The sequence below is a fragment of the Budorcas taxicolor genome, chromosome 10 (assembly GCF_023091745.1).
Source record: "Budorcas taxicolor isolate Tak-1 chromosome 10, Takin1.1, whole genome shotgun sequence".
Classification (NCBI taxonomy): Eukaryota; Metazoa; Chordata; class Mammalia; order Artiodactyla; family Bovidae; genus Budorcas; species Budorcas taxicolor.
In genome coordinates this window covers 54,904,534-54,931,690 of record NC_068919.1, presented here as the reverse complement: position 1 = coordinate 54,931,690, position 27,157 = coordinate 54,904,534, and the positions used below count along the sequence as shown (strand labels likewise).

The following is a 27,157-nucleotide window of genomic DNA, read 5'->3' as shown; positions in this document are numbered from 1 at the left end:
GTAGGAAAACCTGGGTATGAAAACCTGGGTTTCAAACCATATGAAACCTGGGTATTTCATACCATAGCTGAGTAGATACTAATACTCAGTTTCCACACTTCTTCTTCCTTAATGATTGGCTAAACTCAAAAAAATTAGAGAGGACCACAGACCACAGTCTCTTTTTATTTACACTGGGTCCCAAAGAATCATTATTACTTCTTCTATTCCATCAGACACCTCTTCATTTTATATCCACTAGCCAACCAAGATGAATGTTAATTCAGATGCTACCAGTCTAATGTAGGTGTCCGCTTTTTTTCTGAATAAGATAAATCAGCCGAGATAAAATATGCTAAGGTCTTAAGCTTTTTTACTAACTTTTAGCATCAGCCATTGAGACACAGAGCAGTACACTGTTGTCGTTGTTTAGTCACTAAGTTCTGTCTGACTCTTTTGTGACCCCATGGAAGCCCGCCAGGCTTCTCTGTCCTTGGGGATACTCCAGGCAAGAATACAGGAGTGGGTTGCCATGCCCTTCTCAAACAAATTTAACTACACAACTCCAAATCTCAGTCACCTCTGTATTTCCTTCTTTTACATAAGACAACTTTCTGCACAATGGTCTTTACTTAATAGATTTTTGCTGTTGTAATGCACAAAGGTATATAAAAACATATTTATATTTCATTGACACAAAAATGAAAAACTAAAATAGGAAGATAGCACTTTTTCCTGATTGGCAAATATTTAAAAGTTGAATAGACTAGAAGTTTGGCTAAGGTTTGAGGAAAAAAGCATTTTTATACATGTGTGTTAGTGGATACACATGTATACTGATGTACTTTGGAAAACATTTTAAGATATATTTTCAAATATTTAAAAATATATATTAAAAATGCATAAAATACATATCAAATATTTAAAAATTTAAAAATATATAAAAAGGTTGATCTAGTAATTCAACTGGAAAATAATTCTATACATATACCCACATATATGTACAAAGAGAGTTAATTCTGCATTGTCTATAGTAGCCAAAGGCTAGAAAAATCTTAAACACACATCACAGAAGATTTTTTAAATTAAAATTCAATTATTATTAATCACTTAAAATGAAGTCATAAAGAATGTGCTCCAAAATATTTTATTAAGATTTAAGAATATTTTAGTAAAATATGTAGACTGTGGTTTCATTTTTATAATACAACTAAAAGAATGTATACTGCTATCTTGTTATATGCCTATATATGCATAGGAAATTTCAGAAAGGGTATAAAGAAACTTATTAGCACTTGCCTTTGGTGATCTTCCTGGAAGATCAAATAAGGAGAGAAATTTACTTCTCATCATATAGTCTTCTATTTGACTTTTAAAAAAATCTATATGTGTTTTACTTTAGCATTAAAACAGGCACAAATTTACTACCAAATGCCTACAATTTTTTAAGCTTCAGCAATCTTCTTAGTACAGCTTATTAGTTGAAGCTTAGATAAATTAAATAAATAGGGTCAAATAAAATTCAAGACCTTTTAGTAAAGAACCGCCTTCTAGAAGTCCTGCTTTGGCAGCACTCAAAGCCTGTGTAATGAAAATTGTCCCATCTTCACAGCCACATATTAGTTTATCAAGACTTGGAACATACTCTGATGAAGTGACAACCGCAGTTTCATTCTCATCTTTAAACCCAGAGAAGTAGTCACTAATACTTTGTGATGTGGTATAATGCTTATCAAAATTATCTTGAAGGGTCCAAGTGGTAGTTATTGGTATCTCTAAGAAGAAAACACACAAAAGGGAAAAATTTGGTTTATACATTCATCACAGATATAGAAAATATTATTAAGGCACCATCCCTTGGGGCACATAGAGGCTCTTTGCCATCCTAACAGTGTGCTACAGGCAGGAAGTTTTCCTGCTATGCAGTGTTTTCACTGCAAATGCTATTTTATTGGTTCTCTCTCCCTTAAGGAGCCTCAGAAGAATAGATGTGTATTAGTGGATTCATTTTTAGACTTAAGTCAACTGAAAAAGAGCTGAGAAACTCTTTTGAATAGAGAAATTAGTTGAAAAAGAATACAGGATATGGAAATGACAAATTCAAAAATATGAATGTGATCTATCAGTCTACCCTGTATTCATATTGTCAACATTCATTTCAATTCAATAAAACATCACTCACAATAAGCTGATGTTAATTTGAATTACAGTGGCCACACTGCTGTAAAAGATCTATAAGCATCAGTGGCCACACTGCTGTATAAGATCTATAAGCATCATGTTTATACCTATATTTATGTTAGTATCTAATGCATAGTGGTACAGGAGAACTTCTTCTTATTTGTAGCCTCCTATTACTTAACTTAAAAAAAAAACAGATTAATTATAAAGCATTTCTTAGAATGCAGGTGATTAGAAATAGAATTTGTCTTACCTCTAGCAGAACCATCAAACTTGGACACGGGAACATCAGGGATGTGCCACAAGGTAATTCTTCCAGAGACTTCTCCAGAGAAAAGTATCTTATAAAAAGGTTCTTTCCTTTCATTCATGTAGCCCATAACAAAAGGAAGGCTCTGGTCCAACTAAAAAAGTTAACATTTATGTAAAAAAAAAAAAATTTTTTTTCAAAAAAAAGTCTATATAATGGCAGCCACTGCTTTTAAATGAAAGAACAAGGCTTCATGGATAAATTAAATTATTTCCATTTATTCCCACTGTTTCATAGTTTCAAGTAAATTTAGGAAAATAGTCTCTTACTTAAGACAAAAAAAAATTTTTATAAAATTAGAAGCAAAGTCATCAGCTAGATTTCAGAGCATTGATAAGAATAGCTAACATTTATTGAACATGTTCTGTGTGCATATTACACATTCTGTTAGGGGCTTTGCATATATTCAAGTTAAATAATCTTGTGAAGTTGGTACTATTATTGTCCCCATTTTACAGATGAATAATCAAAGAGGGAAGAGGTTAATTTATCTAAGGTGATATTGATAGCAGTGGGCTTTTCAGTCTAGTAATTATGACTCAAAAGCCCATGTGATAATGACAGTGCTCTCCTGTGCACTGAGGAGGTCTGATTTCTTTATGATCCTTCAGTTCCAACTGTCACTTAAAATAGCAACAACTAATATTTGTATGGTAATTTTGTGGTATTAATGTGCTTTCTAATTTTGTTGACTGTTTTTCAGATATAACATACTTGATTTCAAATTTGGCCCCAAGCTGCCCCAGAGAAAAATAAATCCATAACTTATATATATATATGTATGTATGTATGTATGTATGTATATAATATATACTATGATATTAGTATAAATACATCCTATAATTTATATAAATATATATGTTATATATTTATGTGTAGGAAGATAATTTTGTTGAGACATAGAATGAATATTGGGCTTCAGAACTCTGAGAGATATGCTTTTACTAGTGAATGGGCCTTGAATCTTCTTAGTACCTCAGTGCAGTGTAGATGTTCCTTGAATAGACATGTATATAGAGATTATGCACAATGTGTCAAAACGATTAAGTGATTAGAAAAATGAAAACAAAACCCTCTTTTCATGTACAAATAAAAAGCACCCTGAAAAGAAAGCCAAGTGCTGGAGCTAGAAATAAGAAAGTCTAAGAAAGTGATAGTTTCTTGTCAGAAAACACGTTTGAAGGTTGAGATAGATATTTTAGTGAAAAAATTCTATAATGTATTTCTAGAGAATATTAAGGGCCAAAATATCACTACATTTAATCCTTACAGCAAAGCTACAGAGTAAATAAACATTATTATTATTTCTCTTATAGAGATAAAGAAACTAAGATGCGAAGAGAATAAAAAAAGTAATTCAAGACCAAGATATGTAATCCTCTAAAGTCTCAAGAAATAAGAGCATTGAAGAAAAACAGTTTCAGTGAAATAAGTTCCCTAAATCTTTTTTTTTTTAAGATTCAGAAGGCACTTTGGGGTCTTATACTTCTCAAGGGCATAAATTTTGTGTTAGAAAGGGTGTTGATACAATTTGATTATTGGCCTCTCAAACTCTCTCAACCTTTGAGAACCTTAAAATTGACTAGCTCAATTTTCTCATGATTTTGATATGAAAATGAAGCTCCAGAGAGGCTGAGTGGTTACTCAAATTGGCGATAGCACATCTCCTCCCTCAAAGCAAAATGTGCTGTCCCACTAGCCCATTATCCCCAGACTGCTCTTATCCCCTCTACCCTCACTTCTGTACTACTGTTGCTCACTTGCTGACCTCCACTCCTTGATGCCTCAATCTCCTCCTTTCCAGTAGTTACCTCTTGAGTTCAACTGAAAACTCCCTCGGAGCCCCTTACCATGTGATTCTCATTTTTCTTAACAGTACCCATCACCTATCACAAGAAGTGCCTATCCTCCAAGAGGTAATAAAATAGTCATTAACAGTGAATACTCTTGGGATAAATACCTGGATTCAAATCCTGGTTTTAGCTCATACAAAACTCTATTACAAGAGCCAATTACTCAATTTAGGCAATTTACTTAACCTCCCTGTATCTCTTTTTCCCCTAACTGTGAAAGAAGGCTAATAAATAAAAGCACCTACTACATAGATTACTGTCAGGATTAATACGTTGATAAGGGTAAGTACTTAGAATGGTGGTGCTAGTGGTAAAGAACCCTCCTGCCAATGCAGGAGTCAGAAGAGACACAGGTTTGACCCCTGCGTCAGGAAGTTCCCATGGAGGAGGGTATGGCAACCCACTCCAAAATTCTTGCCTGGAGAATCCCACAGACAGAGGAGCCTAGTGGGCTACAGTCCATAGGGTCGCAAAGAGTTGGACACAACTGAAACAACTTAGCACACATACACAATAAATAGAAACCATTCTTAATATCCATTCTCAGAACAAATGAGAAATTCACTCCAAAGTCGATTCCCAGACTCTGGAACCAAACTGCCTAGGTTCAAATCTTGGAAATTAACCTCTCTGAGCATCAGTTTCAAAATGGGGTCATGGTGGAAATTCATGTACATAAGACCATGTGTGTGTTTAACAATAATAAGGACTAAAAAAAAAAAGTTACCTATAATCATTGTCATTGTCATTACTCTTAGTTCATGCTCCCAAATTCCTTATCTGCAGTCTTCAGGCTGTTTCTATCCTATCTACTCCCACCTCAACATTGCAGTCTTACTCTACAGCTAAGACCTTGGAAAGCCCAATTCCTCATCTCAGCAGTCAGGATCCCTGCTACAGGCTTCGATGATCATCAGCTATGATTTGAAGCTAGGGAGGCTCTCATAAAGCTGTCGGAATAAAAGGTGAGTCCTTATTCTTGCTACTACAACTCCATCAGCAGATGAGCCCCTGGTACCCCATGAGAACATGCTATCGTCAAACAAGGGGATTCAATTCTATGGCATCACTCCAAAAAACATGTTTATAGACCATAATTCCATATTTTCATGGTATTCATTAACCTCAGCTCCCTATACCACAAAAATGCCTTATTACCTTCTAACTGTAGGAAGCACTAAGCAGTCTTGTATTTAGTGAATATTGGTGATGTTTTGAATAGGGAGAAACTAAATTTAGTTTCATGGCTGAATAAAGGGCAATTAAGGGTCTAAGTATAAGTAGAACAGCTTCTTTTAGTTTCAGATTATTCTATTCATTTTCACTAGCTTTCAGGTACTTTTAAGATACTGAAACAAGTACTTGTAAGATATTGAAACAGCTGTGGTTGTCTAAATGAGAATTATATATCAATAGAAGACTCACAAATCCATGTCTTCACCTTTTGAGACGTAAAGAAAGGCAGCTTCCTCTAAAATTAGCATTTTTTAAAGTTAATTTGTAATTGTTTTTATTTTTATTCATAGTTATGCATAGCATTGATACCTGCAGTAGACAAGAAGCTCTTAAAGGACATTTCCAATATCTAGCTTTTAGGGCAAACTGTGCTATGTAAAAATGCATTCAGGAACTAAAAAGGAAGAAAGGGAAAGCCCTTTAAAAAATAACTTAAAATGCCTTTTTAAGCAAGCCACAATACTGCTTTTGTGATCAGCAGCAAAACAAGGCTCTATTGCAACCCACAAATTCCTTTAGAAATTGGGCTCCACACCATAACTTTAAAGTTTGCCTGTGCCCTAATGGCACTTGGAGTTTTAATTTTCAGTTGATACTACTTAATTTTTTGCAACAAAACCTCACAGATATGTTAAAAAGACAATATTGAACTATAGGATTTGCAACAACTATGCTGCCTACTGAAGCAAACCGACACTGTAAAAAATAACATACGTCCTTGGTTGACACATCAATAATTCAGAACTCCTCCATTCTCCATGAAATACCTTGTTGGAGAATTAACTGATGACTAAATCCAGTAAGATTATTTTTGGCGGCTCCAAAATCACTGCAGATGGTGACTGCAGCCATGAAATTAAAAGACACTTGCTCCTTGGAAGAAAAGTTATGACCAACCTAGACAGCATATTAAAAAGCAGAGACATCATTTTACCAACAGAGGTCCATTTAGTCAAAGCTATGGTTTTTCCAGTAGTCATGTATGGATGTGAGTTGGACTGTGAAGAAAGCTGAGCACCGAAGAACTGATGCTTTTGAACTGTGGTATTGGAAAAGACTCTTGAGAGTCCCTTAGACTGCAAGGAGATCTAACCAATCCATCTTAAAGGAAATTAGTCTTGAATATTCATTGGAAGACCTGATGCTGAAGCTGAAATTCCAATACTTTGTCCATTTGATGCGAAGAGCTGACTCATTTGAAAAGACCCTGATGCTGGAAAAGATAGAGGGCAGTAAGAGAAGGGGATGACAGAGGATGAGATGGTTGGATGGCATCACTGACACAATGGACATGATGAGTTTGAGTATACTCCAGGAGTCAGTGATGGACAGGGAGGCCTGGTGTGCCGCAGTCCATGGGGTCACAAAAAGTCAGACACGACCGAGTGACTGAACTGAACTGAAATCCAGTAGGTTAAAAAAAAAACAACAACTTTCACTGACACTACTAAAGTAAAATAGCTGCTTAAATTTTCAGGCTTCATAGAGTGTCAAAGATATAATTTAGTCAAGTAAAAGCTCACAATTACATCCTCAACTGTCTGCCAAGAACCATAATTTTATTTGTTTTAACAAGAAACTTCATACAGAAGAATAGCTAAATGCATGTAAGAATGATCTCAATATACAGTTAAGCAAAAAAGAAAAAGGCAGGATATGAGCCATTTGATAAAATTTAAAAATTGAAGTAGATGCATCAAACTGTTAATAACTTTATATCAAAATATCTATCAAAAGGGTTAGTGGAAAATGTGTGAGTGTGTGTGTGTGTGCGTGTGTGTATATATGCAGACAGCAAGAGAAAGAAAGAGAATGAGAGAGAGAAGAAATAAATATGGCAAATGTTGATGACTGGTGAATCTAGGTAAAGGGTATGTGACAGATTATATACTGTCACATTATTATAGCCTTTCAAATATTTGAACATTTTCCAATTAAAATAAGTAAATACATAAAATAAAAAACTCATAGTGAATATTTATGGTAATAAAATTAGAGCTTTTAATTTCTCCCTTTTCTATCATTTATCATTTTTCTATAATAAGTATGAATTGTTTAGTTAATCAGACTTAAAAATAGATTTCTTAAAGGCAAAGACTTCAGTAACCATTAACAGATTTAATTTTCTCATTAACAACTTGATGTGATGCTTCAATTCAATTTTTTCAAGCCAGACTCTGTTACAGACAAAGTAACACTTATCTGAAACAGCTTTGATGCAGTCACTCTGTTCTCGCATTACCTTATTTTCCTGCACAGAAGTAGAGCACAGTAAATGAGGATAAATGGTCTCTTTAAGCAGTGTTCCATCAGCAGGGTATATGCTTTTTGAAAGCCCACTGCATAGCAAAATATAAAAAGCAAAGTTTAGAACTTTGGGGTTCTTTATTCAGTATTTTCCCCTCCCACTTTCAAAAGCCGGATGGTACCATTGAGGTTTCTAAACTCTAGTTAGAAATTGTTGGGTTAATAATTACAAGTGACTTTTTGAAAACCCAGCACCAGCTGTACAAGTTATACATGGTTAATCTCATTCCTTCATCCCCTGCTGTTTTATACAAAGGCTAAAGCCTACCAAGCCCAGAGTAAATCTTCTAGTGCCAAAGTTGTTTTGTTCTGGTTTTTGATCATGGGCAGCATGCGGGGATTTTTCCATAATAAACCTCCCAAAGTTCATTTTCTACCTGAATGTTTTGTATGCCGTTTCCATCTGAGCCCACCTGTTCAGCAGCTGATAGATATAACTGTGACCATCTTCTGTCCAGATGATGACTCTGTGAGCAGCAAGCACTTCTCCACCAGCAAAGAACTGCCCACTCCCACTAACTTCAGTCCAAAGAAGGGAAAAATCACAATAATCATAAACCTAAAATACAGAATGAATGATGCTTGTTAACAAAAGCTTCCAATCTAATCTACCAAGGAGAAAGATAAAATATGCTTATCAAGACTATTTAGATGACAGTGTTAAAACAACAACCAATTAAATATTAATAAAAGGCCACAATGCACTCATAGAGCAAGATAATACTTCATTAGTACTTATTTTTTCACATTTACCCTAGGTAGGTTTCAGTGGATAAACTATCTGACAGAAACCTTCCAGAATGTGCTTAATAAGTACAGAGACCAAAAACATTAAGCATAGAGACCAAAACACCCCAAATTTCCTATATAATTTCATTCTTTCCATATGGATAGTCAAACATGAACATTTGAAAAATTTATTACACACGAAAAAGTTAATACAGCAGAAATCCTAAAGTGCATGTTAGGCCATGTACTTTACATTTTAGTACAGAAATATATTATAGGCCTTTAAGTAAGACAATATAGTTTTGTTAACTGAGCCAAGTATATGAAATATCAGAGAAAAAGAGGATGCTATCAAATGATAGTAACTTAGCTTTCATTTCCTCTTGGAGATGTTGGTGAATATAGTCACAAGAAAGGAACCCCTAAAAACAAATTTAATGACAAAGCAGGAAAAGAAAAAAGATCTAAAAGTCAGACCAATGTATGTACAGAAAGTATTAGCTTTCTTTTTAATTCTACAAGTGTAGGAATCAATTCTTTAATCTGAGATAAATGCTCACTATTATAATAGTTTGTTATTCATAAAATTATGATGTACTTTATATATACAATATCCTGGAAAGCAAAACTACCCAACTCTGGGAAGGAAAACTGATAAAAGTTGGTCATAAAAGACAAGTAATTCACTGCTTTCATAACAATGTTGTAAAATGTTTGTATCATATTTAAAATATATTCTTCTAATTTTTGCACTAAACAAGATAAAAATCAAATTATATTTGTGTTTATTATGTTATTTAATAATACCTTCCAACATTTAGAAAATACCACCAGTAGAAGTCTCTCTGTATATGTGCAAAATCGTATTGCTCGGCAGTTCAGGGAATTAAGAAATTTGGATTCCTTTTCATAAACATCTTGCTTTTCCTTCAAAAGGAATAAAATTATATTAGTACTAGTTGTAGGTAATTTATATCAAACTACAGGAGAAGACTCCTCCCCTGTACACCTGAAGTAGATCACACTATTATTATAAAAAAGCAGCCAATTTTCCTTTTGAGTTTTCTGAACTAAGAAGCTACTTTGCAAAGGAAACCATAAAGAGGAAACCCAGTTGAATTCAGGAATTTATTATTTACAATCATTCAAAAAACATGCTTTTGGGGAATATACTGTAAGATACTGAAAATGCAAAGATATGAATAACATTGACTTTTAGATGTAGCAGAAAGATAAAACCATGAAAAGTAAAAACAATTTGTTAAGAACCTTTGAAGTATCTTAACTGCTAAAATAGAAGAACAAAATATTTTGAAAAGACAAAAAGTGATCAGCACAGAATCCTCAGAAACGTTCTCAATGTTTCTGATAATGCTGGGTATGTGTTGATGCCAACACAATTCCCACGCTATGGAATTTCCCAGCTAAGAAATTCTGAAGGATAGCCCAGAGCATGAGGCAGCTGAAAGAATTCTGTCAGCAGCACAGATACTGTGACTGTTCTTTCATTCATCACCTCAACTTGTAGTCTGATGCCAAAGAGCAGGTGAACAGACTGGACTCCCAGTCTGTTACCCTCAGCCATTCATAGTAATCGTGCTGCCGCTGCCACTGCTCATATGCAGCCAGAAGCAAGGGAGTCTTCTGTTGTAAGGGACAGAGAAATATTCCTCTACGATGGATTTTTCCAATTAAAATCAATGTGTGTGTGTGTGTGTGTGCATGCGTGCATGTGTGTGTAGATAAAAACATGTGTAGACATATGGAGAAAAGGTTAGGAAAGATACCATCCAATTGTTACCAATGCCCACAACTTGGAAAGAGATAGGGAAAAGTACACAGAAGTACTTTAAATTTTTAAAATTTCAATACATATGCTTGAATTGGAAGAATAAAGGATAAATTCACAAGCCGACCTGAATGCTGTTGATAGATGAAGAAAGTTCCCATACTTTGAGCTCACCAGCTACTGATACGGCCAAGAGAGAATCTTCTGTAAAAACAACAAACATCACATGTAAACTGATCACTGTTATAACTGGTTGCCCTGAAGATCATTTCATAGTCATTTAAGGATTATCCAAGGCTACATAGGTAGAAAGTACTCAATTTAAAAAAAATAAAAATAAAAGAACAACCATTTTAGGTCACATTCTAAGTTTGTCTTAAAATTTCAAAGTCATTCCATGTAAAAGGAGAGCACGACTGAAAGCCGATCCATGTTGCAAACCACCACGGCGGCAATACTGATTACAGCTTCCTGTTTTGGAAATAAGGAGCTAGCCTTCCCTCCTTACAGGAACTGAATTCTCTTCTTGACTACATCGAGAGGATATAGCAGGGCAAGTCCAAGAGTCCGGTTAATCCACAACAAACCTCTGCTTGTCACTCTTACAATGCATCAAGCAGAACTGGGGCATGGAAACACAGTGTCTCCTCTCCCCACTCCATCTTGACCTCTTGCTGACTTTCCAGTGATTTGAACCACTGGGATGGGTAGTTTTTCTCGATCTGGCTTAGGTAAACACAAACCGGCATTCTGAACTCTTGCCCAATAATTTAACAAATAATTCGAAGGCGATACTTTCCTATGCCATCTCTAGTGTTAGAGAATACCTAACTATTACCTTGAATTGTCATGGAGTGAACAATGCATATGCAGTTGATCCAATCAGGAGACTGAGTTGATACGAATGTGTGAATAATAACCAAGCTTTTGGCATCAATGATAAGAACATCTTGATATTCTCCACAACACAGAAGCCAGCCTTCTCCTGTCATCCGGGATGAGCAGTGGTAATACTATGCAAATGGAATTCAAAACAAAAGTTTAATTATAACCTGCAATTAACAGAATTTTGGCTGTGGTGAAGACTTTTGTTAATTTTAATCTTATCATCTATCAATTAAGGTATTAGGCTGAATAGCAACTAAAATTTATTTTAGTTCAATGACTGCACACTACTGAAGGGTTAATTTTGCACTTTATCTTGCTTATATTTCATCATTTTTTCTGGAGAAGGAGGAGGGGTCTTTTGAGAACAAGCAATTTTAGTCCAAATCATGGAAAGCTCATAATGATATTAATTCTGGAATGCTGTGTGGAACTAAACATCAAAAACAGGTTTCCTATCCTAGGAATACTACTACATGTTAAGAAGAAATAAACATGAAGAACTTTTGAGGAATTCTTGTGCCAAATAAATTTTAAGAATGGCTTATATAAAAGTATATAATCTACCCTTGACAATCACAATGCAAAAGTTTTGATCCCAGAAAGGAGTTCATAAGTGATCCAATGCAAGTCATCAATGCTAAAAGCAATGTGTACAATGTAAAAAACAGCATCGGTACCACTGGAATCATGCGGCTACCTTAAAAATATGTTTGGAGTCCATCTACCAAAAGTCAAAACCTCTTTTCAATACTGGGAAGTGATTATAAAGTGATTATTATTTCATAAATAAGAAATTCAGAACCTATGCACCCAAAAGAGGCTTAAATTGGAAAAAAATTTGCTTTATAAAACTGCCTGTTGATAAAATGGAAACAATTTTTGTGTGTGTCATTGTGAGTACATGTTTTGTAAACATAAGGAAAAATAAGGAAATTGTCTTTCAAATGTGTCTGTGTTAGAAAGATACAGAAATATAAGAAATATTAATAAAAAATGGTTAAGTAGTTACTCTGGGGAAAGAAAAATGCCAAAATAACAGACGATAACTGATACTTCTAATGACAAAATAAAATTCAATAAAAGAATCCCTCTAAAGTCTTTAAACACATGCTGAGCAAATGATCTGAAGGCATTGTAGAATCTGGAGATGTTCTGAAGGAAATGATCATACTTACGCAGATTGCAGTGTGTCTGTAAGGAAGTATGGCCTTCTCCACGCACTGTCCATTGGTGACGTTCCAAACACACATCTCCCTAGCAGAGATAACTTTGTATTATTCTCTGTCATTTCCACTCAATTGGCTGGAATAATTTTTGTGCCACCAAGTTTTTCTTTAGTGCTGCACTTAAACGCAGTCTGATCGTTTATGTGGCTTTTCGTTACAGATAACTGGGCAAGAAAACGTTGTGGTCATTAGCAGGGACGACATACTGTATCTGTGTCTTTTTGTTTGGTAATTACACCCTGCCACCGCCTACAAGCCATATTTGAGTGCCAACCTGACCTCCAACCAATTGTGGGGATGAAGCTATCCAGCCTGGGAGAGTGACAGGACGGCAATCTTTCTATGGAAACTGAAAAGTATTGAAAATGGTTTATTTTACTGAGCTTAAAACTACATATTCTGAAAAGCATAATACATCAAGTGTTGCATCTCTGGAGCTCAGGTATCATTTTTGTAAATATAAACAGTGCCACCAAGAGGCCACATTTGGTCTGTCATTGATACGCTTAATTCCTTCTCTTCTGAAATCCTGAAATCACCCTTGTCACTAAATAGTAAGAAAATTATCATTTTAGAAAACTCTGACTTGATTACATATATGTTATGGTGATATAGTTTTGAAATTCAGTGACAAATATATCCAGTGTAAAGCAGTTTAAATCTGTATGATTTCAGTTCACAAAAACCAGAACAGCTATTTTAGATTTGTTTGGTAATATTTTTCAGTTTTGACACTTTCAACACATAAGCAAAATTTTCCATGGAAGAAAAATGAAAGCTTTATTGGCTTTAATGGAGAGCTGCTATTAAGAAGCAAATGATATGGACCAAAAACAGTGAGGGCTGTATGCATTTGGTGTTTGCAGACTTTGGGTTTTTTCCTGGCCAAACACTGGGAATCAATCTTGAAATCAATGGTTCTCAACCTGAGCTGATTTTGCCCCACAAAGGACATTTGACAATGCTTAGAGACATTTTTGGTTGTCACAACTAGGAACACGATACTGGCATCTAGTGGGGAAGGCTAGGGATGCTGCGAAATATGCTACAGTGCACAGACACGACAAAGAATTCTTCAGTGGTCCAGGTGTCATTAGTGTTGAAGGTGAAAAGTCATATCCTAGATAGAGAACTAGATATCCATAGTGGTTTTATTTGTTTATATCAAACTGTAGTCCAGAAAGAATTTGAGGTAATCTGAAAAGGCATGCAACTCAATAAAACAGGGGGAAAGTGAGTATATGTGTGTGTGTGAAAAATAAGACTGGTGAAAAGGTAGAAACTGAAATAATATCTCAAAAGTTTTACATATATATAGATATAGATATAGATATAGATATAGATAAAGAAATGGAAACTTAAGCAGCCATCAATATAAAATTTTAGCTCTACAAAATAATTTAAGTTCATCAGTGTGGTTCTCAACTCTAGCTATTCATCAAGCATCACCTGTGAATATTTTTTAAAAGTTTCCTCAGAGATTGTAATCTCATGGCTCTGTGTTGGAGTCCTGGCATGTGGGGTTTTGCAAAGTTTTTGGTCAGTTAACTTGTTTCTAGATAACTCTAACTCTAAACCAGTGGCTCTAAACTCTGACTCTACTTTAGAATTATCAGGGAGCTTTTTAAAAATACCAATGTCTGGGACCCAACACAGACATCAAGCCAGGCTAATTAAATCACAGTTTCCAAGGTTGGAGCCTGGACATCAATAAAAGCTCTTTCAGTGATACTAATGTTTCTAAACTCTCTTGGAGTCTAATGCTTTCCCTGTTTGTTTGCTTATCATGCTATAGTCTACCTTAAATTGGCAAAAAAATACAAAAATATCTTATAGTAAAAATTAACTCTTTGCCAATCAATTCTATTAAAGAAAGAAAAGCAAATTTATTGTACATCGAAAGTAGCATTGGCATTGAGCTGGATCTGCTCAGTTACATATCTAATAAGACATGAAAATTAACTATTAGAATGGACCTTCTTTTTGTTTTCAAATACTGCTCCCAAACTTTATACATAGATTAAATCACCTTCGACTGTAAAAATGTAGTTTAACAATTTACAAAATTTTTAAAATTTCAGTGAAAAGAAAAACACACTGGAAAAAATTTATAACATATAAAATTAGAATATTATTAAATTCCCACTAAAAATTCCTTTGCAAAGGGCCTTTTTTTCTTATTCAACTCCACATCCCCACCTGAGAGCCTCAATAAAAATTCACTCAATGGATACATAAACCAGTCACTACTCTTTCATTCCCTTTCTGTGTCTCAAAAATACACTGGTTTCTCTTGGCTCTTTTTCTATGTTCATATTTGTGTGCTTACAACACTGTTATCGTTTCATTTTAATGAAACATCTAGAGGGAAAGGAGGTAAATATGAATGTTTGGTTTGCAATCTTGAATTAAAAATCCATTATATTCTTCAAATTCACATTTGTTTCCAATAATACTTTTGGGTTTTCTTTGGCATTCTCAGGTTCCTATTTTCTTATGCCCACTTCTTCAATGTTGGTTTTCCTTTGATTTGTGTCTTAGGCTTTCTTATATTCTCTTATTTCATACTCTTTCTAGATAAGTTATCTATTCCCATGACTTCAGGTACCATCAACATGACATTGGAAGCCAAGGTCTATTCACTGGGCTCTAGGTTTCCACATGCAACTAGCAATTGCCTGTTTCTACCTGGATGACTTGCAGGACTTCACACCCCTTATATTTAGAATGAGGCCTACCATCTTCCCTCCTGCGTTTTCATTCTTAATGAATATAATCACCAGTGAGTTTTCCAAGTCATTCCTGACCTCACACTTTCTCTCACTGCCCCAGATGTGGGGTACCTACCATTCCAAATATATCACTGTCCAGGAACATGTTAGAAATGCAAGTTCTTGAACCTCAGTCCAGACCTACCGAATCTGTACCTCTGAGAATGGGGCTCAGAAATCTGTAAGTGGTCCTGAGAAAGGCTCAGATTTGATGAACACTATCCTAGAAGATTGAGTGTCTGCATGCCTATCTCTCTAGTATCATCTCTTGCTGATGGTTGGAAGTTTTATTAATAAGTAATAACTCTATCAATGTAAAGCCTTTTTGTTTTAAGGTTTTATTAACTAAATATATTTACAAATATAATATGCTGATATAGCTATATCAAGATTTTTACAGTAGTAAAGTGAGGTGAAGTCGCTCAGTCGTGTCCAACACTTTGCGACCCCATGGACTGTAGCCTACCAGGCTCCTCCCTCCATGGGATTCTCCAGGCAAGAGTACTGGAGTGGGTTGCCATTTCCTTCTCCAGGGAATATTCCCAACCCAGGGGTCGAACCCGGGTCTCCCGCATTCCAGGCAGACGCTTTAACCTCTGAGCCACCAGGGAAGTCCCATTTTCAGTAGTATTCCCCTGATAAATCTTTTTCAATCCATTTCTTTTTAACTTTTATATATCCATATGTTGTTTTTATCTTTTAAATTATTTTACAGTGTTTACTGATGGGCTTAGTCCCTTTGCTTAACTGAGTCACTGGTTTATTCAGATTTATTTCAATTATCTTATGCTGTGCTGTTTGTCTAATTTATTGTTGTTGCCTTAGGATTAAAGAACATTTTTTTCTTTTTTTAAATTGGAAGTTATATATTCTATACTTTTTCATTTTTCTTTCTTTTGTTTGTTCTTTTAACAGCTATCCTGGAAATGTCAGCATGTATATCTAGTTTAAAGTCTAAGGTTAATCAACATCTTTACCCACCTTGGTAACACCAGAGCATGTGGGGTCTGATCATTACATTTATTAAATACAGCTGTTGATTAGGATTTTGTGTATGTATGGGGGAGATGGATAGGAGGTACATATAAACATTATTGTAATGTAATCTGTGTTTATTTAAATTTTACAAAACTTTGCTGAGTTTTGTTCAGTATTCTTTGTTCCATCAGATCTTCCTTCTAAAATCATTGTTCTTATTGAAAAATATAATTTAGATTTTCATTACTTATAGAGGGTCGTTGGCAGTATTTGTCTTAAGTGTTATTATTTTGCCCTAATTTTTTGAAGGCGTTTTTGCTAGAGATATAATTTCTAGTTGATAGATATTTTCTCTCCACTTTTTGAAGATATTTCACTGCTATCTAGTTCTCATTTTATTGTTAAGAAGTCAGCTCTCAGTTTAATTAACATTCCTTTATAAGTAATCTGCTTTTTCTCACTGTGTACTTCAGGATCTCTTTTTCTTTGGCATTCCATCATTTCAGCATCAGAGTCCAGGTATTTATTTCCTTTATCCTAGAATTTATTTATCATTGAATTCAATGAGATTCCTGAATATTAGGATTTATGTCTACAGATGAAGTAATACTAAGTGAAAAAAAAAGAAAAACTAAGTCGGGAAGCAGTCATGATCAGCATGAATCTGATCATTTTGGAGGCAGAAATGCTAAGCCCACAGTCACTTCCTGGGACTTTTAAAAGCTAAAAAAAAAAAGGAAAAAAAATCATTGTTATTTGGAGAATGATCGGTCCAGCCTAGCAATTTTAATAAGTTTAAGTAAATTGAATTAGGATTTGCTAAATATGCAATGGCTCAAGTATAAATTGCCTTAGAAGAATCTCATAGGTGTAGGGTGTCAGACACCAAAGAAACAGAGTTTTAGAAAATTCAAATCATCTTAGAAAGGAAGACCAACCAGATTCTCTAGTTCTTTAGCAATCATAGTTACAGGACTTACACAGCTGAATTAATCTATCATCAAGAATATGTCCATTAACCCCTAGTTTCTTTTCTGAAGCTAGGCCACCATGACAAAAACCTCAAGGTGGAACACAGGTAGTTTTCAGATCTATTTCTCACTCAGCTATTAACTTTCTCAGTTCTGCAAGTAGTGTCAGAAAAATTCACCATCCCCAAATTCTCTAGATTGGGAATAAATATCTCAGCTTGTGTGGCAGCCCTAGTGCAGAAAAGGAAGGTGATTGTTTAAAAAGAATGTACTAAGACATTTCATTTGAGCCTTATTCAAAGTCCAGTCTCTCTAAGAATAACAGTTATGGCTTTGCTATAAGCTATGAGAACACAGGTATCTCTTTGCTGTCTGTACCACTAGCCTTTTTGTTAAACTATTCTATTTCTAAAATTAGACACTTGATTCCTCACTATTCTTCTGTGCCTCAGAATTCAAAGCCATAGAATTTCTCCTTGGGTTAAAAATTTAAAAGGAGGGAATTCTTTTCTTTCAAGCAGCAACCTAATCCCTCGTTCACTAACTCATGCTGACTGGATTCTGCATTCTGGAGTATACTTTGCCAAATATCTCTCTGGCAGAGAAGTTCAGAGTAGCTCTTCCATCAGTAGGGCTTTTTCCTACAGCTAAGTCTTACTTCATTTGAATAAACCTCCTTCCATGAAACTGCACCCAATCACTAGGTTCCTTCTCCTTCTCACTCCCACACCCCCACTAACAAGTGAGTCCTCTTCTCTGCTTGTTTTAAAATGATATCAAGCAAATGTACAACATAAAGATAGTAACTGTTGAATTATTTTACAAAACTATGAAAGATTGCATGGGTTTGCTTAATAGCTCAAAGGGATTTACTGCATTAAAAAAAGACAAAGTGCCCAGACATTTCCATTTTGAATTCTATACTAAGCAGCATTTTCCAGCATCCTTTACACAGTGAAGCTGCCACAAGGTCTGATATGCATGTTGGGATGTTCAAAGATTGGGAGTTATAATACTGATTACTTTCCTGGGGACTGTCACACAAGTCTTAATCAACCATTCAAGATCTAAGTTTTCTTGTATGTAAAAGGAACATATTAATCACTAAAGTTTCCTTCAGCTCTAGATTTCTGTATCCCATCAGAGTGCTTTTGTAATGGACAAGAAATGGAGACGGGTACACAGTCTCACACAGCTTACCTACCCGTTTTCAGCAGCGCTAACTACAAAGGGCTGTTTAGAGAAGTCTCTCGCTCTTGCCAAACACATCACTGAAGCTGAGTGACCAAAAAGAAGTTCTTTGGCGGAAATCTGAAAATGATGAGAGTAAACTTTTAAATAGCTGTAAACTTTTTAGTTGAAGAATATAATATGACATTATAAAATTATTCATAATTCTAATTAAGAAATGCTCTTTGTTTTTGTTTTATATAAGTTTCAGGAAAACTGATATATGACATATCAAAATCCCCAGGATAATAACATTCTAGATAAAGGAACTATGTTATACACATTTTTCATTTGTTTTTTTGGTTTTGTATCCATCATGAAGCCTAGATGATGGCCAGACCTGTTTTACAAGATCTAGGTTTTGAATACAAATAAATCAGTGTTGATATTTATTATGCACAAAATGTACCTCAACCAATAGTAGCAGATTTATGTGCAGATTTCAGAATTCAGGAATGGGTTTACAAAATAATGCAGAGAAAATATTACCTTTCCTGTAACCATTACAATGCTTTACTTGAAGTCCTGCCTCAGAAATAATGAAAATGAACTTTCGACTTTAGAAATAAAATTTTAACTAAGCTATTATTTAAAATGCCAATTTTTTCTCCTATATATGAATTTTAAAATGACACCGAAGACTAATTCTTCCATTATCTCATATGTGAAAGAAGTCCGTCCCCCGTAACACAACATATCAGAACAACAAATTATTGCATAACATAATTCTCTGCTTTCATCTTATTTCTATACTAATCAGAAATACTTCTTTAAAAGATCTGTTATCAGAATAAATTTCTAGTGCTGTAAAGAGCATTTTGTAGTTGGTTATAATCGCTTCCAATCCAAGTTCTCTATCTTCTTCCTGGGAATACTGGTTGCATCTCAGAAAACAGCATGCTGTGTTTCCCCATCATCACACTTGGGAACGCACACCTCTATGAATTTAATCCCTTTCCTCTACATTACAGGCCAAAATAAGCAAGATTCATGGCAAATCAAGGATACTCCTCCTCCAGAGAAAAACCACTATGGACCAAATATCAGAACAGAACACCACTGCCCTTTATAAAAAGTCCTTGTTCTGCTACTAAATCTTCTTGTGTAGTTGAATACACCATGACAATTCACTATAACCTACTCATTTTATCACACATGCTGTGTGAAGAATAACAAAAAAATAATTCTACACTCACATAGAGTCAATTGTCATGATGAAATCTAGGGACCTTTACTTCTATTCTTGTGCTCCCCTTCTTTGAAGTGTTGATCCCCCTCACTCCCAACTCAAGTACTTCTAATGGCACCAATAAGAAAGAGAAAAGAATACACAACATGATGAGCATATACCATATTCCAGGCACTCGTGCAGCCATCAACAGGGTTTAATCCCCATCTCACGGTTGAAGAAATTAGGGCTCAAAGAGTAGAAATCAGTTGCCCAACACCACAGAGTTGGTAAATATCAGACCTAGGATTTGACCAAGACATCCATTCTTTGTCTCTACTCAACATTGCTATTCATTTTGTCATTGTTGTGTTTCCTTCTGATGAGAGTAAACTTTTAAATAGCTGTAAACCTTTTAGTTGAATAATATAATATGACATTATAAAATTATTCATAATTCTAATTAGGAAATGCTGTTTTTGCTTTATATAAGTTTCAGGAAAACTTATATATGGCATATCAAAATCCCCAGGATAATAAACTTCTAGATAAAGGAACTATGTTATACACATTTTTCATCTTTTTTTCTGTTTTGTATCCATCATGAAGCCTAGATGATGGCCAGACCTGGACCCCCACGTCCAAGGAGCAGTGGGAGCGGGCACAGAAGGGCCAAGAGGAGCTACTCCACGTTCAAGGTCAGGAAGGGGCAATCTCATCCAAGGTAAGGCACAGCAACTGCACTTTGCTGGAGTAGCCGTGAAGAGATAACCCACATACAAGGTATGAGAAACCCAAGTAAGACGGTAGGTGTTGCGACAGGGCATCAGAGGGCAGACACACTGAAACAGTAATCACAGAAAACTAGCCAATCTGATCACATGGACCACAGCCTTGTCTAACTCAATGGAACTAAGCCATACCATGTGGGGCCACCCAAGACAGTTGGGTCATGGTGGAGAGGTCTGACAGAATGTGGTCCACTGGAGAAGGGAATGGCAAACCACTTCAGTATTCTTGCCTTGAGAACCCCATGGACAGTATGAAAAGGCAAAATAATAGGACACTGAAAGAGGAATTCCCCAGGTTGGTAGGTGCCCAATATGCTACAGGATATCAGCAGAGAAATAACTCCAGAAAGAATGAAGGGATGGAGCCAAAGCAAAAACAATACCCAGTTGTGGATGTGACTGGTGATAGAAGCAAGGTCTGATGCGGTAAAGAGCAATATTGCATAGGAACCTTGAATGTCAGGTCCATGAATCAAGGCAAATTGGAAGTGGTCAAACAAGAGATGGCTAGAGTGAACGTTGACATTCTAGGAATCAGCAAACTAAAATGGACAGGAATGGGTGAATTTAACTCAGATGACCATTGTATCTAGTACTGTGGGCAGGAATCCCTGAGAAGGAATGGAGTAGCCATCATGGTCAACAAAAGAATCCGAAATGCAGTACTAGGATGCAATCTCAAAAACGACAGAATGATCTCTGTTCATTTCCAAGGCAAACCATTCAATATCACGGTGATCCAAGCCTATGCCCCAACCAGTAATGCTGAAGAAGCTGAAGTTGAAAGGTTCTATGAAGACCTACAAGACCTTCTAGAACTAACACTCAAAAAGATATCCTTTTCATTATAGGGGACTGGAATGCAAAAGTAGGAAGAAACACCTGGCGTAACAGGCAAATTTGGCCTTGGAGTACAGAATGAAGCAGGGCAAAAGCTAATAGAGTTTTGTTAAGAGAACGCACTGGTCATAGCAAACACCCTCTTCCAACAACACAAGAGAAGACTCTACACATGGACATCACCAGATGGTCCAACACCAAAATCAGATTGATTATATTCTTTGCAGCCAAAGATGAAGAAGCTCTATACAGTCAGCACAAACAAGACCGGGAACTGACTGTGGGTCAGATCATGAACTACTTATTGCCAAATTTAGATTTAAATTGAAGAAAGTAGGGAAAACCACTAGATCATTCAGGTATGACCTAAATCAAATCCCTTATGATTATACAGTGAAAGTGAGAAATAGATTTAAGGGACTATATCTGATAGATAGAATGCCTGATGAACTATGGATGGAGGTTTGTGACATTGTACAGGAGACAGGGATCAAGACCATCCCCATGGAAAAGAAATGCAAAAAAGCAAAATGGCTGTCTGGGGAAGCCTTACAAATAGCTGTGAAAAGAAGAGAAGCGAAAAGCAAAGGAGAAAAGGAAAGATCTAAGCATCTGAATGCAGAGTTCGAAAGAATACCAAGGAGAGATAAGAAAGCCTTCCTCAGCGATCAATGCAAAGAAATAAAACAACAGAATGGGAAAGACTAGAGATCTCTTCAAGAAAATTAGAGATACCAAGGGAACATTTCATGCAAAGATGGGCTCGATAAAGGACAGAAATGGTATGGACCTAACAGAAGCAGAAGATATTAAAAAGAGGTGGCAAGAATACACAGCAGAACTGTACAAAAAAGATCTTCTTGACCAGGATAATCACGGTGGTGTGATCACTCACCTAGAGCCAGACATCCTGGAATGTGAAGTCAAGTGGGCCTTAGGAAGCATCACTACGAACAAAGCTAGTGGAGGTGATGGAATTCCAGTTGAGCTATTTCAAATCCTGAAAGATGATGCTGCAAAAGTGCTGCACTCAATATGCCAGCAAATTCAGGAAACTCAGCAGTGGCCACAGGACTGGAAAAGTTGTTTTCATTCCAATCCCAAAGAAAAGCAAGTAAAGTAATGCTAGTAAAGTAATGCTCAAAATTCTCCAAGCCAGACTTCAGCAATATGTGAACCGTGAACTTCCAGATGTTCAAGCTGGTTTTAGAAAACGCAGAGGAACCAGAGATCAAATTGCCAACATCCACTGGATCATCGAAAAAGCAAGAGAGTTCCAGAAAAATATCTACTTCTGCTTTATTGACTATGCCAAAGCCTTTGACTGTGTGGATCACAATAAACAGTGGAAAATTCTGAAAGAGATGGGAATACCCAACCACCTGACCTGCCTCTTGAGAAACCTATGTGCAGGTCAGGAAGCAACAATTAGAACTGGACATGGAACAACAGACTGGTTCCAAATAGAAAAAGGAGTACGTCAAGGCTGTATATTGTCATCCTGTTTATTTAACTTATATGCAGAGTACATCATGAGAAACGCTGGGCTGGAGGAAGCACAAACTGGAATCAAGATTGCCAGGAGAAATATCAATAACTTCAGATATGCAGATGACACACCACCCTTATGGCAGAAAGTGAAGAGGAACTAAAAAGCCTCTTGATGAAAGTGAAAGAGGAGAGTGAAAAAGTTGGCTTAAAGCTCAACATTCAGAAAATGAAGATCATGGCATCCGGTCCCATCACTTCATGGGAAATAGATGGGGAAACAGTGGAAACAGTGTCAGACTATTTTTTGGGGCTCCAAAATCACTGCAGATGGTGATTGCAGCCATGAAATAAAAGACACTTACTCCTTGGAAGGAAAGTTATGACCAACCTAGATAGCATATTGAAAAGCAGAGACATTACTTTGCCAACAAAGGTCCATCTAGTCAAGGCTATGGTTTTTCCTGTGGTCATGTATGGATGTGAGAGTTGGACTGTGAAGAAAGCTAAGTGCTGAAGAATTGATGCTTTTGAACTGTGGTGTTGGAGAAGACTCTTGAGAGTCCCTTGGACTGCAAGGAGATCCAACCAGTCCATCCTAAAGGAGACCAGTCCTGGGTGTTCTTTGGAAGGACTGATGCTGAGGCTGAAACTTCAATACTTTGGCCACTTTTGCGAAGAGTTGACTCATTGACCCTGATGCTGGGAGGGATTGGGGCCAGGAGGAGAACGGGACGACAGAGGATAAGATGGCTTGATGGCATCACCGACTCGATGCACATGAGTTTGGGTGGACTCCGGGAGTTGGTGATGGACAGGGAGGCCTGGTGTGCTGCAGTTCATGGTGTTACAAAGAGTCGGACATGACTGAGCGAGTGAACAGGTGACCCATTGTCGTGCAGGGGCAAGATTCAAGGGAAAAGAGAATATGCTCATTCCTTCTGGTCCTATGATTAGCCATAGAAAATATTAAGGAATGCTCTCATGTGGAAAATCTCACAGTCATACTAATCAATATCTTATTCATGTAACTAAATGTTCACAATGTCCTCACAGTGATTTTCCAAAACATAATTCTGATCCAATTTTCTTCTTGTTTCCTCAATGATTCTCCTTGTTTCTTCCACCCCTGCCAATTTGATTTCTATCCCCACCCCATATTTCTAACCATGAATGTCTCCATAACAGCAACTTCTAGCATTTTGGGTGGAATAATATCTTTATTGTGAAGGGGCTGTTATTACACAAAGGAATGTTTACAACATCCTGGCCCCTGCCCACTAAATGCCAATAGCACCTCCCTTCCTATTGCTCTAACCCCAAGCAGAAGACTTGCTCCTAAGAAGAGCATGAAATAATTATTCTCACTAAAGATGAAGTATAGACTGATCCCCACAAAGAGCACCCTGTATTATAACATAACTGCAATGGCAGTTATTAGCTATGCCCTTGCCCAATGACACTGCAACCTGATAGGCAGCCAGCACCAGTCCTTTTCATTCATGTTTGCACTTAGGTACCTACCATACTGCCTAAGTTACAATAGACACCCAGTAAATGTACGGTGAGTAAATTCCAGGAACATATGTAAAAAGATACAGATGCTAGGATTCCAAATTTCTTAAGACTTATAGCAACCAACATATTATAAAAACTACTACTTCACCCAGGAAACCCTACACTTCAACATTAATAAGAGTAGGAAGATAGTGTAAGTCACCTAGGAGTCTGAGTATAAATTGTAAGAGATAATAAATGCAAGGGCCAATTTCAAAGTCCAGCTGCTGTAATAACGCCCAGTCCTTCTTTCAGCAATGTTCATAAACATTGAGCTGAGCTGGTCTGCTTGCAGTTCTTGGCAGTCCTAGAGTGTAACTGCTCAGTGATGGGAGATGTTAATTAATTACACTATAAAATAGAATTACAATTAATTGTTAATTTAGGTTTTAAAGTGACAAACTTTAAAGGCTAAAAATAGTCTTTGATCTTTAAAAGGCTTCTTAATGAGGGCAGTATACTTTAAGTACATCATTAGTTTAAGTGTGCAAATTGGGTCTAGAGGGTACTAGAGCTAAGCAAATATCTATTCCAATATGTTAAATGTTTATGAGTTGGGACAGGGACAATTAATTGCTAATCAATGGGCCAAATCCTAGGTGAGGTCAGGTTCTGAAATAGGACGACAACAATAGTAAATTGGATTTAGAGCTTTCCAATGTGACCTATAAAAACACAGGCAAGCAGAGACTAAAAGAATAGCAAAAAGGCCAAACTGACAGAAACACCCAGATAATTAAGATATTACTCATTTAGTTAATAGTAATTTTCAAGGGTGCCATTTGTTTAGATTAATGAGCTATAATTTGTAGAATTATACTTACATGTCTGTAGTTACTTAAACATATAATTCAGGATATAAAATAGTAAAACTCAGCATAGCTTAAAGGATGATAACACTTAACTGGTAGCTAGGATTAGCAATATTCATAATATAATTTCCAATATGATCTCAACCCCCCATATAATACTTCATTTTTCCAAATTCAGAAGTAAAACCCATGTATTACTTTGGCAAGTACCTTTTTAATAATCACACAAAACTTCTACTGTCATTGCTAGTATAAGCAGCAAGCTATGTTTATAAGTCTATCTGCCTCAATATTAATTGTTTTCACTAACCTGTAGTTCAGATGAGAGATTCCAGAGACAGAGTTGGCCCTCTTGACTTCCCGTCACAATCATCTGCTGGTCATCAGTGATCATGATGGCAGTGATGCTGTGTGGAGGGGCCTTCTTTCCCCAGAGTGCCACAGCCTGCAGGGAGGACCTCATGGTGAGGGAACCCTGGACACATAGAAATGGTAAAAAGTGTGCACAGTTATCATTCATTAATTTTGGAAAATGTGTTGTTGTGTTGTTTCACTCAGTCATGTCCGACTCTCTTGCAACCCCGTGGGCTGTAGTCCATGAGTTCCTTTATCCATGGGATTTCCGTGGCAAGAATACTGGAGTGGGTTAACATTTCCTTCTCCAGGAGACTTCCCAACTCAGGGATCGAGCCCGTGTCACCTTCATTGCACCTGTGATCCCGGAATCCCAGGTGGATTCTTCTATAGCTGAACCACTGGGGAAGTCATCTCACAAATGTGTTTGATAACATGGACTTGAACAATGCGTTCTCTCAGAGCTATGAAGAAGGGTGCCTTCCCATCAAATAGAGAAGAATGTAATCAGACATTGAAATTAGCCTGTCCACCCCAGCTCTGACTGTGGGTGACCTTGACTGCTCCAGAGTCCCTCTAGGCCTCTCAAGAAGAATAGAGTTGTCTAGACACTGTAATTTGAAGACAACTTTGCAGACTCTCTCTCCCCAGAAATGTCACCTCATCTAAGTAACAAATATCTAAACTTCACTATTAAAAAGCAAATATTTTCTGTAAGAACACTGTTTCCTATTCTTCAAAGCTTCTTGTATGGCTGTTAAAATTGCTGAATATTCATGTTCCACCTACACAACTTTTAATAGTAATTTTTACTTGAACGATTTCTGTGTTTAATATTTTCCTAAATGATAATTTTCATGAAATCACTATCTCCATGTGTTAGTTACAGGGTTAAAGCATAATTATAAAAAAATACCTTTCAAACACAAGTTTCCAAACCTATGGAACACAATAAAAGCAGTTCTAAGAGATAAGTTTATAGCAAGACGAGTCTACTTCAGGAAACAAGAAAAATCTCAATCTAATCTTACACCTCAAGGAACTAGGAAAAGAACAAATAATCCAAAGTTAGTTAAGGAAAGAAATCATAAAGATCAGAGCAGAAATAAATGAAACAGAGACTTAAAAACCATAGAAAAGATCAATCAAATTAAGAGCTAGTTCTTTGAAAAGGTAAAATTGATAAGCCTATAGTCAGACTCATCAAGAAAAAAGAGGGCCCAGATAAATAAAATTAGAAATGAAAAAGGAGATGTTACCCTGCAGAAATACATAGGATCATAAGAGACTACTACAAACAGTTACATGAAAATAAAAAGGACAACCTAGAAGGATAGGATAAATTCCTAGAAATGAACAATCTCCCCAGACTGAATCTGAAAGAAATAGACAAAAGGAAGAGATTAATAACCAGTAATGAATTTGAATTAGTAATAAAATATCTTCCATCAAATAAAAGTTGAGGACCAAATGAGTTCACAGATGAAGAGGAAGGGAGTAAGAAGCTAAGAAAGTAAGAAGATAATTATTTCCAAGGAAAATAGGGAATCAGAGCAAAGAAAAAGATAACCCCTAACCTCCCACAACACTCTGCTATGAGAGCTGCAAAACTTGGCAGTGTAAAAGGAAGTCGGCCCCCAATCTCAGTCACTGCTGATGGCTCCAGGGTATTCCAGCCCAGAACAATCACCGCTTTTTG

The 27,157-nt window shown here is 36.2% G+C and overlaps 1 protein-coding gene across 1 annotated transcript in view; it reads right to left on the bottom strand.

The window, feature by feature from the left end:
* The window catches only part of WDR72 (WD repeat domain 72), a 195,257-nt gene extending 169,690 nt beyond the window's left edge, over window positions 1-25,567 (bottom strand). Inside the window, exons 1-10 of the mRNA XM_052647061.1 lie at window positions 25,415-25,567; window positions 18,423-18,529; window positions 12,448-12,526; window positions 11,223-11,397; window positions 10,512-10,588; window positions 9,403-9,522; window positions 8,280-8,425; window positions 7,802-7,898; window positions 2,414-2,564; window positions 1,509-1,754 (exon numbers count right to left, since the gene is read on the bottom strand). Of these exons, the coding sequence (XP_052503021.1) occupies window positions 1,509-1,754; window positions 2,414-2,564; window positions 7,802-7,898; window positions 8,280-8,425; window positions 9,403-9,522; window positions 10,512-10,588; window positions 11,223-11,397; window positions 12,448-12,526; window positions 18,423-18,529; window positions 25,415-25,567 (1,351 nt within the window). The remainder of the gene's footprint in view (window positions 1-1,508; window positions 1,755-2,413; window positions 2,565-7,801; window positions 7,899-8,279; window positions 8,426-9,402; window positions 9,523-10,511; window positions 10,589-11,222; window positions 11,398-12,447; window positions 12,527-18,422; window positions 18,530-25,414) is intronic.
* Window positions 25,568-27,157: the final 1,590 nt, after the last annotated feature.